At 36.2% G+C, this 17,522-nt stretch overlaps 2 protein-coding genes across 4 annotated transcripts in view; one reads left to right on the forward strand and one right to left on the reverse strand.

The window, feature by feature from the left end:
* Positions 1-12,927, reverse strand: part of chdh (choline dehydrogenase) — a 26,498-nt gene extending 13,571 nt beyond the window's left edge. Inside the window, exons 1-7 of one of the 2 annotated variants that reach the window (XM_061985529.2) lie at positions 12,706-12,927; positions 4,419-4,823; positions 4,130-4,360; positions 3,934-4,067; positions 783-934; positions 590-719; positions 396-530 (exon numbers count right to left, since the gene is read on the reverse strand). In XM_061985529.2, coding sequence (XP_061841513.1) covers positions 396-530; positions 590-719; positions 783-934; positions 3,934-4,067; positions 4,130-4,360; positions 4,419-4,786 — 1,150 coding nt within the window. In that variant the 5' untranslated portion in view covers positions 4,787-4,823; positions 12,706-12,927. Of the gene's footprint in view, positions 1-395; positions 531-589; positions 720-782; positions 935-3,900; positions 4,068-4,129; positions 4,361-4,418; positions 4,824-12,705 lie in introns of both variants that reach the window. The other variant, XM_061985528.2, reaches the window with a different exon arrangement.
* The window catches only part of il17rb (interleukin 17 receptor B), a 17,998-nt gene continuing 13,214 nt past the window's right edge, over positions 12,739-17,522 (forward strand). For both annotated transcript variants that reach the window (XM_061985531.1, XM_061985532.1), the window contains exons 1-4: positions 12,739-12,969; positions 13,043-13,067; positions 15,489-15,602; positions 15,691-15,794. In XM_061985531.1, the coding sequence (XP_061841515.1) occupies positions 12,913-12,969; positions 13,043-13,067; positions 15,489-15,602; positions 15,691-15,794 (300 nt within the window). In that variant the 5' untranslated portion in view covers positions 12,739-12,912. The remainder of the gene's footprint in view (positions 12,970-13,042; positions 13,068-15,488; positions 15,603-15,690; positions 15,795-17,522) is intronic.

The raw sequence follows: 17,522 nt of genomic DNA on the forward strand, positions 1-17,522 counted from the left end.
TGGATCTGAAGTTGATCTATAGATATTTAAGTATTGAAAATGTAAAAAAAATATCAATATATGACTTTTTTGCAACACTTTTGGGTCCGCAAGATCTTTAGATTAAAAAAGAATAATAATGAGTTAAAAGCAATGTTGTTATGAATTATTTACCTATTTAATTCTCCAATGATTTCACATCAAATATTCCATTTTGAAAAATGCTTTTGGGAAAATATTTGCATATTTCTGTTTTTGCCATAAAAACCAGGGTTTTTCTTTGGGGAAAAAACAGCCATGAGATATTTAAGTGTTGAAAGTAAAACAAATATCAATATTTTTGAAAATGAAAAATATGCTTTTATTTTGCTTTTAATTTTTCAGTGGAAAAAGTTTGAACACCCCTGCTGTGTTACCTGTGAAGACGGAGAGCCACTCCAGGCCTATTTTGAGCATGTGCCAAGGTTTCTGGGCCTTGTAGAGCGTGATGGGCTGCGTGCACCCCTGCTGGACGTAAAGCTCCAGGTGGTCCTGCAGGTTACTGCCCACACCTGCAGGGTTCACACGGGGTCAAGACCTCCTCCAGACTCCTTGTTGTCTACCAAATCACCTGGCAAGTGTTGGACCACGGGGATGCCGAGTGGCTCCAGATCGTCCGCGTTCCCCACGCCGGACAGCATGAGGAGCTGCGGCGAGTTGATGGCGCCGCCGCTAAGGATCACCTCTTTATCGGCAAACACCTGCAGAGCACCTTTGTGAAGGGCACTCACGTCCAAGGCGATTTTTATTTACACCCTTTTTACCCGTTTTGTCTCTCCTTTCTGCACGTATTCCACGCCCACCGCTCGCCGGCCGTCAAACAGGATCTTGGTGGTCAGGCAGCGCACCTCTGCCTTCAGGTTGGGTCGCCCCAGGACCGGCCTCAGGTAGGCGCTGGCTGTGCTCCATCGCTTACCTGCAAAGTTGTTACAACAATTAGACCATGTTGAAACATTCTGTTCATCATTTTATTTACATATGGAAAACGTTTGTTATTTTTTGCAAATATTAGCTCATTTGGAATTGGATGCCTGCAGCATGTTTCAAAAAAGCTGGCACAAGTGGCAAAAAAGACTGAAAAGTTGAGGAATGCTCATCAAACACTTATTTGGAACATCCCACAGGTGAACAGGCTAATTGGGAACGGGTGGGTGCCATGATTGGGTATAAAAGCAGCTTCCATGAAATGCTCAGTCATTCACAAACAAGGATGGGGCGAGGGTCACCACTTTGTCAACAAATGCCTGAGCAAATTATTTAAGAGCAACATTTGTCAACCAGCTATTGCAAAGAATTTCACCATCTAAGGTCCATAATATCATCAAAATGTTCAGAGAATCTGGAGAAATCACTGCACGTAAGCAGCTAAGCCCGTGACCTTGGATCCCTCAAGCAGTACTGCATCAAAAAGCGACATCAGTGTGTAAAGGATATCACCACATGGAACACTTCAGAAAACCACTGTAAGTAACTACAGTTGGTCGCTACATCTGTAAATGCAAGTGAAGCTTTGCTTCTTCCTACTCCTTTTCGGGCATGATGTAAAATGAAATGATATGAAATTGTGTGATGTATTATGATGTAAGTGTGTTCATGTTCGAAATATACTAAAGAAAGAAAGAAAGAAAACTCTACTATGCAAAGTGAAACCCATTTATCAACAACACACAGAAATGCTTCACTGGGCCCAAGTTCATCTAAGATGGACTGATGCAAAGTGGAAAAGTGTTCTGTGGTCTGACGAGTCCACATTTCAAATTGTTATTGGAAACTGTGGACGTCGTGTCCTCCAGAACAAAAAGGAAAGGAACCATCCGGACTGTTCTAGGCGCAAAGTTGAAAAGACAGCATCTGTGATGGTATGGGGGTGTATTAGTGCCCAAGGCATGGGTAACTTACACATCTGTGAAGGCACCATTAATGCTGAAAGGTACATACAGGTTTTGGAGCAACATATGTTGCCATCCAAGCAACGTTATAATGGACGCCTCTGCTTATTTCAGCAAGACAATGGCAAGCCACATGTTACAGCAGCGTGGCTTCATAGTAAAAGAGTGCGGGTACTAGACTGGCCTGCCTGTAGTCCAGACCTGTCTCCCATTGAAAATGCGTGGTGCATTATGAAGCGTAAAATTCCACAAGGGAGACCCTTGTCTCTGTTGAACAACTTAAGCTGCACATCAAGCAAGAATGAGAAAGAATTCCACTTCAAAAATTGGTCTCCTCAGTTCCCAAATGTTTACTGAGTGTTTTTAAAAGGAAAGGCCATGTAACACAGTGGTAAAAATGCCCCTGTGCCAACTTTTTTGCAATTCGTGGCGGAGTTGGTAGAGTGGCCGTGCCAGCAATCGGAGGGTTGCTGGTTACTAGGGTTCAATCCCCACCTTCTACCATCCTAGTCATGTCCGTTGTGTCCTTGGGCAAGACACTTCACCCTTGCTCCTGATGGGTGCTGGTTAGCGCCTTGCATGGCAGCTCCCGTCATCAGTGTGTGAATGTATGTGTGAATGGGTGAATGTGGAAATACTGTCAAAGCGCTTTGAGTACCTTGAAGGTAGAAAAGCGCTATACAAGTATAACCCATTTATCATTTATTATTTATAAGTTCATGATTATTTGCAAAAAAAAAATAAGTTTCTCAGTTGGAACATTAAATATATTGTCTTTGCAGTCTATTCAATTGAATATAAGTTGAAAAGGATTTGCAAATCATTGTGTTCTGTTTTTATTTACCATTTACACAACGTGCCAACTTCACTGGTTTTGGGGTTTGTATATGTATTTAATTGTTTACAGTGGGGATAATATGCATATTTAATAAGTAAAAAATAATTAAAAAGCTTTAACAAAATAAAATACAATTATTTGATATTTATTGTTTTATTATTTTTTATTTTTTATTTTATTTAATTACATTTTATTTTATTGTATTGTATTTTACTTTATTTTATTGATATTTCAGGCTAAAATATATGTATTTAATTGTTTAAAGTGGGTAAAATACTCATATTTAATAAGTGAAAATTAACTAAAAAGCTTGAATATATTAAAATACAATTATTTGATATTTATTGTTTATTTATTTTATTTTGTTTTATTCTATTTTGTTTTATTCTATTTTATTTTATTTTACTTTATTTTATTGATATTTCAGACTAAAATATATGTATTTAATTATTTACAGTGGGGAATATATTCATATTTAATAAGTGAAAAGTAATGAAAAAGCTTGAATAAAATAAAATACAATTATTTGATATTTTTTGTTTTTTTTTCCAATTTTATTTGATTTTATTTTATTTCATTTCATTTCATTTCATTTTATTCTATTTTATTGATGTGAATGTGAGTATGAATGTTGTATGTCTATCTGTGTTGGCCCTGTTGTCCAGAGTGTACGCCGCCTTCCGCCCGATTGTAGCTGAGAACCCCCTGCAACCTCGAAGGGAATAAGCGGTAGAAAATGGATGGATGGATGGATGGATATTTCAGGCTTAAATATATGTATTTGATTGTTGGAGTGGAGAATATGTTTATATTAAGTGAAAAATAATTTTTAAAAACGTCAATAAAATATAATTATTTGATTTAAAAAAAAAAAAAGTTTTATTTTGTTTTATTTAACTATTGACATTAAATATTTTCGTAGCCGTTTGGGGAAGATGACATTTTCTGTTTTAAATGTGACTAAAATATTGCATGACATTTGAACAGGTGCTGCTGACAACTGCTGGATCTTCTCATCGCTGAACAATAATAAAAGCATGTATTGTGTAGAAAAAAAAAAAGTTTTTCTAATTTAAAAAACTGCGACGCTTTGACAAACTATAGAATATTTTGAAATGTGTGTTTTTTGAAAGGGGGAATAAAAGTGTGTGAGACCTTTATGGATGGTCATGTCCATCCATCCCAGACCTTCTTGCTGGTATCCATTCATGTCCTCAGTGAAGGGGTACCCCGCCTGCTGTCCCGCCAGAATAAAAGCCCTGTGAAGTGGGTGGTCGGTCTTCCCTCGGGTCACGTGGAGCGGACCGCTGCCTCCGCGGTACCTGCAGCGTTGTCCTTTGCTCACAATTTGTTCTTGTCGCGGCAACAGGAGCTGAGAACGTACCTGTCCGTCCCCATCTCGTGGCACTGAGCCTTCCGGAAGTACGGCAGGCAGTGGTCGTAGTCCCAGCCCCGCGCCCCCTCCCTCTGCCAGCGGTTGTAGTCCTCGGCGTGGCCGCGGATGTACACCATGGCATTGAGCGACGACGAGCCGCCCCAGACGCGCCCCCTCGGCCAGTACATGACGCGGTTGTCCACGTGGACCTGAGGCAAGGTGTGGTAGAACCAGTTGTACCTGTCGAGGAGAACACCCTTTTAGCCGTAGACCTTAGACCCTAGAGTACTCGGCGTACTTATCGTGGCAAAGGTTGTAGGTCAGCGCGGCCGGCATGTGGATCTTCCATGAAAGCCGTATGCTGCCTAGCAACATGTCCTTAGGCCCCGCCTCCAGCAGCAGGACGGACTCCTGAGCGTCCTCTGTGAGGCGGTTGGCCAGGACGCATCCCGCTGACCCCGCCCCCACAACGATGTAACTGTATGATTTGTGGCGGGCTGCGGGCGATGCCGGAGTCTGGCGAGGCGCTGTGGTACCCACGCATCTCGGATGGTTGGAGGCGGAGGGACTGCTGGTCCTCAAACCGGTGAAGAAGATCCTGCCAGAGCCTGAAACGCTCACTGATTGTCGGAATCCAGTTCGGCCCAACATGGCCAAAGACGACATCCTGGTTCTGCGTCGGTTCTTCTCATGGAACGGTCAGCTGTAAGTGCAATTATAGAACACATGCGGCGGTTAATCTTCACGTGTACCTCGGTTCGTACGGCACATTTCGCTGAATTCGTTTTTTCATGAAAATGTTCTCCGAACCTGGTTTCTGTATACCGTATGTGCGGCTTAATACTTGGCAAGACAAACAAGCCCACAAGTTTGCCTGTGCCCGACAAAGAAAATATCGGAATTTTACGATAATTAAGTCAAATCATACGAAACGTTAATTTCGATGAAATACATATTATTATACTAATCATATTACGATTTTATTATTGCTTTGTCACAATTGTTTGTTGTCATGAGTTGATTCTGGTAACTTTACGAGAATGTTTACGAATTAATTCAATAGAACCTCAAATATATTTTCTTAGTAGTTTTCTGGTACATACAAATCTATCGTATTGGCACTAAACCAAAAACTATTTTATACAGCAAAAATTTAACTCATAGGTTTTACAAATAAAATTATTACTTTGGCAGGAGAGAAAGTTTTAATTTTACGAAGAAAAAAAAATCGAAAGGTAAAAAACGGATGTACGCGGTAAAATTAATAAAAAATGTACGAGACATGTTAGAAAATTGTCAATGCAGCAATATATTATTTATACTGATTTATTGAATCGAACCTATCAAATGTTTTCCTCAAAAGTAATCTGTCACGTATGTGTTATGCTACAAAATTAAAGTCAGATATTTTGAAAAAAAAACCTATGTTTTGAGGTTTTTAAAAGAAAAAAATGTCAAACTGCAAAAAATGCATGAGCGCATTTTTCTATTCCTGTAATACTACGACTTCATTCTTGCAACGTCCAAATTTTGTTCCAACTTTATTCTCGTAACATTTTTTTCTCGTAACTTTACGGAAAAAAAGGGGTAATCTTATTATTGCAACGTTATAACATTTTTCTTGTAACCTCACAAATATTTTTTTCTACAAAACTTATCTGTCATGTGCAAATCTTTCAAAGTATTAGGACTACTCTGAAAAAAAATTACACTACTCGAAAAAAATCCTAATTCACACAAATAAAGTCGTAATGTAACTAACATATATGCTCGTTAAGATGACTTACACAAATTGTTTCTATAAAAAAAAACACTATTTCGATTCCTGTAATACTATGACTTCATTCTTGCAATGTCAAAATTTTGTTCCAACTTTATTCTCGTAACATTTTTTTCTCATAACTTTATGGAAAAAAAGGTGTAACCCTATTACTGTAACGTTATAAAAATTTTCTTGTAACCTCACAGATTTTTTTTTCTACAAATGTATCTGCCATGTGCAAATCTTTTAAAGTATTATGGCTACTCTGAAAAATGTTATACTACTCGAAAAAAATCATAATTCACTAAAATAAAGTCGTAAAGTAACAAACTTATATGCGCGTTAAGATGACTTACAGAAATTGTTTCTAAAAAAAAAAACATTTCGATTCCGGTAATACATCTTCATTCTTGCAATGGCTCAATTTTGTTACAACTTTATTCTCGTAACATTTTTTTCCCGTAACTTTACGAAAAAAAGTTGTAACCTTATTATTGCAACGTTATAACATTTTTCTTGTAACCTTACATATTTATATTTGGAGCGGCATAGCTCGGTTGGAAGAGTGGCCGTGCCAGCAACTTGAGGGTTCCAGGTTCGATTCCCGCTTCCGCTATCCTAGTCACTGCCGTTGTGTCCTTGGGCAAGACACTTTACCCACCTTCTCCCAGTGCCACCCACACTGGTTTAAATGTAACTTAGATATTGGGTTTCACTATGTAAAGCGCTTTGAGTCACTAGAGAAAAAAGCGCTATATAAATATAATTCACTTATATCTGTCGTGCAAATATTCAAAGTATTAGGACTACTCTGAAAAAATATAATACTCGAAAAAAAAATCTTATTTTATGATAATAAAGTCGTAATGTAACAAACATATATGCTCGTTAAGATGACTTACACAAATTGTTTCTCAAAAAAATTAAAAAGATTCAGGTAATAATACGACTTTATTCTTCCAATGTCACAATCTTTTTGTTGTGATGTTACAACTTTATTTTCATAACTTTTTTTCTCGTAACATTACTAGAAAAAAGTTGCAACCGTGTTATTGCTATAATAAAAAATTTTATCCTGTATGTATTCGTTTAGCTTCTTTTAAGCATTATACAGTAAAATCATTTTTGTCGTAAATTTGTTTTACTTTTGATTATAGATTAATCTAATGTATAAAGAATGTATATAAAATACTGTTAGTTTTAGTTTATTCAAATAAAATAACTAAGATTAGTTTTTTTTATATCTTACATTGGTAGTATATTTTTTTAATTAAAATAATTCTAATACATTTCTTGCAGTAAATACTTTATCTAGTAGCATTAGAGGGACAAAATGCTATATATATATATATATATATATATATATATATATATATATATATATATATATATATATATATATATATATATATATATATATATATATATATATATATATATATATATATATATATATATATATATATATATATATATATATATATATATATATACACACGTATTTTTTCAACATTATGACATTTTTCCTGCAACCCAGACTTTTCTTTTTACTTTGTAAAAAAAATATGATATTTGTTACGACTTTATTCTCACAACATTAAAAACATTTATAATTTCGACTTTTGTGTGATGATATTAGAATGTTGTTGTTACCATGAAAACCTGACCTCCTTGACACCATAAAGATCCTTGTGGGTCACTTATTGATCTGAAAGGTGATGAATGTTTAACTCGACCTGCTTTTTCCAACCACATCAAACCACATTTTTGAAATTCAAGTACCCAGACAGTGTATGAAAAACATACAACTACAGATGCCAAAAACAATATTAAAATTGCAATATGGGCCATTTTCATCCACAGGAAATAAATATTAAATCAATAAAATAGATTATTATTATACTGATTGCATTTATGATGAATAACAATAAATAAATAATACATTATTTAAAAATTGAATTTTTTTTAAATGAGACATTGCCTTGAAATATATATATATATATATATATATATATATATATATATATATATATATATATATATATATATATATATATATATATATATAAAGTTAAAGTACCAATGATTGTCACACACACACACTGGTGTGGTGAAATTTGTCCTCTGCATTTGACCCATGCCCATGTTCACCCCCTGGGAGGTGAGGGGAGCAGTGAACAGCAGCGTGCGCCAAGCTAGGGAATCATTTGGTGATTCAACCCACAATTCCAACACTGGCCGGGTTTTGAACTCACAACCTCCCAGTCTCAGGGCGGACACTGAGCTGGTCTGTACACACACACACATATATATATATATATATATATATATATATATATATATATATATATATATATTTGTGTTACTCCTTATCTTAACTATGCTTTACCGTTTGTTTCTATTTTTTTAATTATTATTATTATTTTATTTTTTCAAAAAACAATTTAGTCCAAATTCACACTTAGGTCGTGCAGTTGGGTTTTCACTCAGTCCTGTTACCCAAACACATCCGGAATATTCCACAAGTCACATGATTGACAGGAAGTTCAATTCCTTTTTTCTGTAGATTTGATACTTTTATTTTTACAGGCATGTACGGTATGTTAAAATCAAATCGCAGCTCAGTCCTGTTACCTGAATTATTTTTAATATCTTTAATTATGTTTCTGTTACTTAGTGTTGACATGTCATTAGCATAAATGCCATGTGGCTATATTTCATGTATTTGCTGATCAATGCTAAAAATTCACTCCTGTTACTTTTAGTCTTGTTACCTAAATTATTATTTTAGTGTAATTTGTTCATTTGTGTTTATCTATTTAGTGTGGACATACAATTAGCATAAATGCCATGCAGCTATATTTCACGGACAGTATTTGCTAATTCTATGCTAAAACCTCACTCCTGTAACTTTCAGTTCTGTTACCTAAATATATTTTTTTAATGTAATTTATTCATTTTTGTTTATCTATTTAGATTGAGCATACTGCTAGCATACTGTGGAGGGGGGCGTGGCCTGCGGACCTGCAGCGAAGCGGGGTGTGCCAGGTCCGGCTTCGAGATCAGCGACAGGTGCGTAGATGGCCCACCTGGGCCTGGGTATCTAATCACCTGTCGCTCTGTTAAAAGGCAACAGCCGGAGAGGAGAGAGGGGTTGGAGCTGGAGGAGAGCTGGAGCGAGAGGGAGCACGAAAAGACAATTGCTGGAAAGCAACGCACTGAACTATTGAAAAATAAAACAGTGTTGTAAACCTTGAAACTGGACTGTCATGTCAGTGCTTGGTGGTCCGAAGAACCCCCTGGAGGGCAACCTCCACACATACATTCCATAGTTCAAGTATTTTTCTTTTTTTGTTGTTGTGCTAAAACCTCACTCCTGTTACTTTCATTCCTGTTACGTAAATCATTTTTTGGATGTAATTTGTTCATTTCTGTTTCTCTATTGAGTGTGGACATGATGTTAGCATAAATGCCATGCGGCCATATTTCACGTATAGCATTTGCATATTTTTTGCTAAAAGCTCACTCCTGTTACTTTCAATTCTGTTACCTAAATAATTTTTTGATGTAATTTCTTCACTTTTGTTTATCTATTTAGTGTTGACATGTCGTTAGCATAAATGTTATGTGGCTATATTTAATGTATTTGCTGATCAATGCTAAAACTTCACTCCTGTTACTTTTAGTGTTGTTACCTAAATTGTTTTTTTTGGTATAATTTGTGTTTATTTTTGTTTATTTACCTGTGTCGACATGCCGCTAGCATAAATGCCAAGTAGCTATTCTTCACTTATTGGCTCAATTATTTGCTAAAAACTAACTCCTGTTACTTTCAGTCCTGTCCACTCCCTAAATATTTAATAATAATGATGAATAATAATATGTATTATGTAGTTATTTGTGCTTATTTCCTTTGTATTGACATTTCATTAGCATGAATGCCATGCGGCTATATTACATGTATTTGCTATTTAATGCCAAAAATTCACTACTGTTACTTTCAGTCCTGTTACCTAAATTATTGTCTTAATGTAATTTGTTCATTTTTTTTAATCTATTTAGTTCAGACATACTGCTAGCATAAATGCTATGCCGCTATAGTCCAAGTATTTTTCTTTTTTTTTTTCTGCTAAAACCTCAAACCTGTTACTTTCATTCCTGTTATGTAAATCATTTTTTTAATGTAATTTGTTCATTTGTGTTTATCTATTTAGTGTGGACATGCTGTTAGATAAATGTCATGCGGCTTTAATTCACGTATAGTAGTTGCAAATATTGTGCTATAACCTCACTCCTGTTACTTTCACTCCTGTAACGTAAATAATTTTTTGGATGTAATTTGTTCATTTGTGTTTGTCTATTTAGTGTGGACATGTCGTTAGCATAAATACCATGCGGCTATATTTCACATATTTATATGCTAAAAACCTACTCCTGTTATTTTCAGAAATGTCCCCTAAATATATTTTTATGTTATCTGTTTCTTTTTGTTTATCTATTTAGTGTGGACATGCTGTTAGCACAAATCCCATGTGGCCAAATATCATGTGTTTGCAAATTCTCTGCTAATAACTCACTCCTGTTACTTTCAGTCCTGTTACATAAATGATTTTTTAATGTAATTTGTTAATCTTTCTTTATCTATTTAGTTTGGACATGCTGTTAGCTTAAATGCCATGTGGCTAGAGTTCAGGTCTTTAAAAAAAAAAAAGTATGCTAAAACCTCACTCCTGTTACTTTCAGTCCTGTTACGTAAATCATTTTATTGATTTAATTTGTTCATTTGTGTTTGTCTATTTCGTGTGGACATTCCGTTAGCATAAATACCATGCGGCTATATTTCACATATTTATATGCTAAAAACTCACTCCTGTTGCTTTCAGAAATGTCACCTAAATATATTTTTTATGTAATTTGTTAATTTTTTGTTTATCTATTTAGTGTGGACATGCCGTTAGCATAAATACCACGCGGCTATATTTCACATATTTATATGCTAAAAACTCACTCCTGTTACTTTCAGAAATGTCACCTAAAGATATTTTAATGTTGTCTGTTTATTTTTGTTTATCTATTTAGTGTGGACATCCATTAGCATAAATCCCATGTGGTCAAAAATCATGTGTTTGCAAATCCTCTACTAAAAACTCACTCCTGTTACTTTCAGTCATGTTACTTAAATTATGATTTTTTTTTAATTTGTTCATTTTTGTTTATCTATTTAGTGTGGACATGCCGTTAGCATAAATCCCATGTGGCCAAATATCACATGTTTGCAAATTGTCTGCTAAAAACTCACTCCTGTTACTTTCAGTCATGTTACTGAATTATTATTATTTTTTATTTGTTTATTTATTTAGTGTGAACATTCCATTAGCATAAATCCCATGTGGTCAAATGTCATGTATTCGCAAATTCTATGCTAAAAACTCACTTCTGTTGCTTTCAGAAATGTCACCTAAATATATTTTTTATGTAATTTGTTCACTTTTTGTTTATCTATTTAGTGTGGACATGCCGTTAGCATAAATACCATGCGGCTGTATTTCACATATTTATATGCTAAAAACTCACTCCTGTTACTTTCAGAAATGTCACCTAAAGATATTTTAATGTTATCTGTTTACTTTTGTTTATCTATTTAGTGTGGACATCCCATTAGTATAAATCCCATGTGGTCAAATATCATGTGTTTGCAAATTCTCTGCTAAAAATTCACTCATGTTACTTTCAGTTCTGTTACCTAAATGATTTTAAATGTAATTTGTTCACTTTTGTTTATCTATTTCAATCAATCAATCAATCAATGTTTATTTATATAGCCCTAAATCACAAGTGTCTCAAAGGGCTGCACAAGCCACAACGACATCCTCGGTACAGAGCCCACATAAGGGGAGACCGAAAGCAATGGACATGCCGTTAGCATAAATACCATGCGGCTATAGTTCATGTATTTGCATATATTATGCTAAAAAATCACTCCTGTTACTTTCAGTCATGTTACTCAAATTATTATTATTTATTTATTTTTGTTCATTTTTGTTTATCTATTTAGTGTGGACATGCCGTAAGCATAAATCCCATGTGGCCAAATATCATGTGTTTGCAAATTCTCTGCTAAAAACTCACTTCTGTTACTCTCCTTTGAAGCACAGGACCCTCGTCTAATGAAATAAACGCCCTGAATGTGTCTACATTAAGTAGTTCAACGTGTCATTTTTTTTTTCAATCAGATTTGGAGTTTAAAAACCTGAGAAAAGTTACAACAAGGCCCTTTAATGCAGCACTTTAAGAGACATGATGAATACATGAATATTCATTTGATAAAGCAGATAAGTGCGTGCATGTGGGTCAGATGTACACCAGCAGGATAACATTTCAGACTAAATCCAGCCTGCATGTGCTCTCAAAATATCCAGTCACTTTTTTTATACTGCCTGGAAATGAAAGAAAGAAAGAAATAAAACGGAAAGTTACATAATTTGTGTCGTGCAGCCAGTTAAGCATTTTTACGAAAGTGTTTACTTATGCGACCCAATTTCGCAACAGCTTTGCTTATCAGCGTCTCAGTGGTGACTAAAGAGCACCTGGTCAGACTTTTTACTGCAAAACTCAATCGTTCACCTATCTTTTTATAAATTATTTTGTTTTTTGTATCATACTTCTTTTTTTTTTTTTTAGTTGAGTTGAGTTTGCATTGTCGGGAGCGCGCATGTCCACCTGTCAATCAGTGACACTTCGTCCACGTGCAAGACGAGACATCCCGTGCGCGTGCGCGACGAGACGGTGTTATTGGCAGATAAAATAATAAAACGCATCTTACCGGCGTGGTAACGAGAAGAGATCAGGACGGGTCGCAGCAGCTCAAAGTGGGCGGAGCCTGTAACGGAACTGTCACTGACAGCGTGCGGCTTTTCTTTTCTTTTCTTTTTTTGCTTTCTGTTTCTTTTCTTTTTTTTTATTGGAGGAGGATTTGTGTCCTGCATAAAAACTCGCAGGGAGTCACTCGCGTCGCCACTGCTGAGTCAGCATGTGGACCCGACCACTTGTGGCCAGCTTTTATCTCGCCGCCCTGGTGACGTCACAGGTCAGGAGCGTCGCTTTATCGAGTTGCCGCATTTTAAACTTGTTTAAAAGCTGTCATTTTTTTATGCCTACAGAGAATGGAGTGTCGTGAGGATTATGGTAAGTTTGTGCGTGTGCGCGTGTGCGTGTGTGTGCATGCATGTGTGTGCGTGTGTGTGTGTGCGCGCGCGCGCGTAAACATGATTGAAAGTGTCACAATACTATTATTAACACCTTGACATCTTAGTTAGATGACTATTGTAGTTTTCTAGAGGTGCTGAATGACCAGAACATAATCACTGGCCCCGTTTTTTCAGAAGCGGAAGAGCTGAAGAAGCAGCAGCCTGAGAAAAATAAAGAAAAATAATATTGCACGTAAAAAATGTTTAAAAAAATTTAATTAAATTTAAAAAAAAAAATATATATATATATATATATATGTGTGTGTGTGTGTGTGTGTGTGTGTGTGTGTGTGTGTGTGTGTGTGTGTGTGTGTGTGTGGTCATTGTGGTCATGTGGTTGCAGTGCAGATTCAAAAAGTCCCAAAAAAACAAGGCAAAAACACATGAAAACAAAAGAGAAATACACACACACACACACACACACACACACACTCACATATATATATATATATATACTGTATATATATATATATATATATATATATATATATATATATATATATATATATATATATATATATATATATATATATTAGAGATGCGCGGTTTGCGGACACAACCGCGGAGTCCGCGGATTATCCGCGGATCGGGCGGATGAAATTAAAAAAAATAAGATTTTATCCGCTCGCGGGTCGGGTCGGGCGGATTAATTAGATATTTTTTATTTTTTATTTTTTTTTTTTTTTTTTTTTGCGGGTGGCAGTTAAAACAATTGGGAAATATATATACATAGTTAAATGTTGTTACCCACATACGAAAAACGAGCAGGCACCTGCAGCATATGCCACAACAGAAGAAAAAAAAAGAAAAGAGATGGACACTTTTACGGAGCGGAGAAGGGACGCCTCGCCGGGGTCCGGGACCGAGGCCCCTTCCCCCGAGAGGGCCCCACCGGGAGCCGTAGCTGAGGCGATCCGCGAGAAGGGCCCGACGCACGTCCAGGGTCACTACCGCGCCCACCGCACCGACACCCCGCCTCGTCCGCTTTCGCCGCGGCCGGCGTCACGCGCAGCAGGTAAGCAGCTTACCTGCCCGCCACCCCCGTGGCCGGGGGCTCGTAACATGGGTCACTCCGCGCGCTCCGCCCGCGCAGCTTACCTGCTTGCCACCCCTGTTGCCGGGGGCGCGTAACAGGGGTCACTCCGCGCACAGTGCGCTCACGAAAGGGGTGGGGCTCACCCTGGTTGATATAGAGAGCAGGACGGTGGCCATGGAATTTCATTTAAGGTTTGTGATAAACCATCAAACTCATTCGTTAAAAGGACTCTATAGTAATATAAAGCGAAATTTTCTGGACATTATCATGCAAGAAAAGTTTATTTTTGGGATCGCGATCACCGCGTAATGATTTTTAAAGGTTGCATTACATTATTAACTGTCCCATGTGATCAGCCAGTGCGATTGGAAGTCCATGCTCAATTATTGCCTCCGTAAATAAAACTTCGGCATTTATCACATCCAAAGAATCTGTTTGGGCGACGAAAAACGTTGAAAGTTTTCCACTTGTATCGCTAGCAACGGCATTAGACTTGTGTTTTTTTGTCCCAACGTGGTCTTTTACATCACTAATTCCTCCGTGTCCGATCGAAAAATTTTGTCTGCACAAGGTGCAATTCGCGTAGTTTTCACCCTTTTTTTTTTTTTTTTAAATTAATATTAGATATATAACAACGGGCGGATGGCGGGCGGATGCAGTTTTGATCAAACGTTACATCGGGTGGATGGCGGATGGATGACGACTTTCTGACGCGGTTGCGGATGAGATAAATTGCCTATCCGCGCATCTCTAATATATATATATATATATATATATATATAAATGGTTGGTTCGGGCATCTGGTCAGGATGCCACCCGAACGTCTCCCTAGGGAGGTGTTTCAGACACGTCCGACCGGAAGGAGGCCACGGGGAAGACCCAGGACACTTTGGGAAGACTATGTCTCCCGGCTGGCCTGGGAACGCCTCGGGATCCCCCGGGAGAAGCTAAACGAAGTGGCTGGGGAGAGGGAAGTCTGGGCTTCCCTGCTTAGGCTGCTGCCCCCGCGGCCCGACCTCGGATAAGCGGAGGAAGATGGATGGATGGATGGATGGATATATATATATATATATATATATATATATATATATATATATATATATATATATATATAATGTATGTGTACATACAATGTAATTCAACAATTCAGGACTTTTTCCAAGTCATTATGTTAATAAAACTTATTACCGCTTGACTGTAGTAACATTATCTTCTTCTTTTTTAGGCACTCAAAGTATTATATTATTAATTAATATTAATATTATATTATTAATTAATCAATTAGTATTATATATTGACGTGTATAGTTGTATTTCCCGCCAGATTTCCCTCCAACCAGCGACTACAGTCCGTCTGTGCTGGCAGATTTAAAGGTGGAGCTGGTGAAAGTGTCGGGAGAAGACATGATGAACGTGAGCTGGGCCATCAACATTGACGGTAAACATCATCACATGACACCACAGCGCAAAACAGGTGAATATATTTCTCATTATTTGGATTTGTCTATCATTGATTTGGATTGAAGGCAGCATTGAGTATCTGAAAGGCACTCGCTTGGTGGGAGAAACGGTTGTTGTCTGTGAATACACGCCTCCTTTGGCCCAGGTGGACATGGCGGGGTCACATCAGGTAGGACTTCAACGTATTTACACGGGGAATGATAGGACAGCTGAAATGTGTTGTTGCTGAGCTCAGCACTTAATTCAGCACCATGACAGTGTGCATGGCGTCGGTGTGGTAAAAGCAACCTTTGACCTTCTTGTAGACAAAGTCCAACAATTCTTACGTGATTTGTGTAACACTTTTCACACACAAGTGCAACACAACATGCATGAAGACACAACACAAGGATTGTTACTTCTGCAATTGAGTAAAACAATTGGAATAGTGGAATATTAATGCATTTTTTTCATTAGTGAATGACTTATCCAAATATACTGAAAAATAGAGTTGATATATATAAAATGATGTTGCTTTTATTAGATAATCAAAATCAATAATAGAGATATTCTGTCTATTCTGCTTGTTACATTTGAAAATACGCTAAGAGAAATACGTTTTGGCTAGTCAATTGACAAAAATATATCAATACAAAATATAAAATTAATCATATGTATATACATCCTTTTAAAAAATGTGGTGTATTTACTTTATATTTGATAAAAATAAAAATATACAATATATTAAAAAAATATTCCACAGCCCATTTACATTTAGAAAGAATGCAAGTATTTGTTTCTGCTAAATGAGTAATCCTTTTTTTCCCCTAAAATATATAATGAATCATATGTATAAACATCATTTTAAAATACAGTGTGTTTACTGTATATTTGATAAAAATAAAAATATATAAAAAAAATATTAAAAATATGTCACAGCCCATTTTTGTTCGTTTGTTACATTTAGAAAGATTGCAAGTTTTTTTTCTGCGAAATGAGTAATACTTTTTTCCCCCTAAAATATAAAATAAATCATATGTATATACATCATTTTAAAATACGGTGTATTTACTGTATATTTGATAAAAATACAAATATAATATATATATATATATTTTTTTTTAAATATAGCACAGCCCATTTATTAAGTTACATTTAGAAAGACTGCAAGTATTTTTTTCTGCTGAATGAGTAACACAATTTTTTTCTCCCTAAAATACAAATTATACAATGAATCATATATATATATATATATATATATATATATAACTACATCAATTTAAAATACCGTGTATTTACTGTATATTTGATGAAAATAAAAACATATTTCAAAAATGTTTTAAATTTGTTACATTTAGAAAGAATGCAAGTATTTTATTTTTTTCTGCTAAATGAGTAACACCATTGTTTCCCCTAACAGTATTTATAGATAACAAATATAAAACCATGTTATCTCTATTTCTTGACAAATTAAATTAACACTTAAAATGTATCTATGGCATCCGTTCATTCGGTTTCATACATTTAAAAGGAGTGCAAACAGGTTTGCGTATTTTTATAGTAAATTAATAATTATAAAAATATTTTTTATAAGTATATGCAGATGGAAAATATAATATAATATGATTTATTGTAAGATACATCCTCAGATGCACTGGGACACATCCTCAGTGATGTGCCTGAGATCACCAGGGGTTTCGGGTCTTTCAACATCATACTCCCTCCCTCAGGTGACCCAGCCAGGGTTGATCAGACCCCAGCTTGTGTCCCAGTAGCATTGGCCCACAGTTCGCTCCTCCTGATCCAAAGCCATCTAGAGGCTCTCTCTGCTGCCTCCATTGTGGTCTTGATGGCCTTCCTTTTCGCATCACCTGTGATGCCAACTAGTGTGAACACCTTGCACAGTGAGCGGCCAGCA

The sequence above is a fragment of the Nerophis lumbriciformis genome, linkage group LG23 (assembly GCF_033978685.3).
Source record: "Nerophis lumbriciformis linkage group LG23, RoL_Nlum_v2.1, whole genome shotgun sequence".
Classification (NCBI taxonomy): Eukaryota; Metazoa; Chordata; class Actinopteri; order Syngnathiformes; family Syngnathidae; genus Nerophis; species Nerophis lumbriciformis.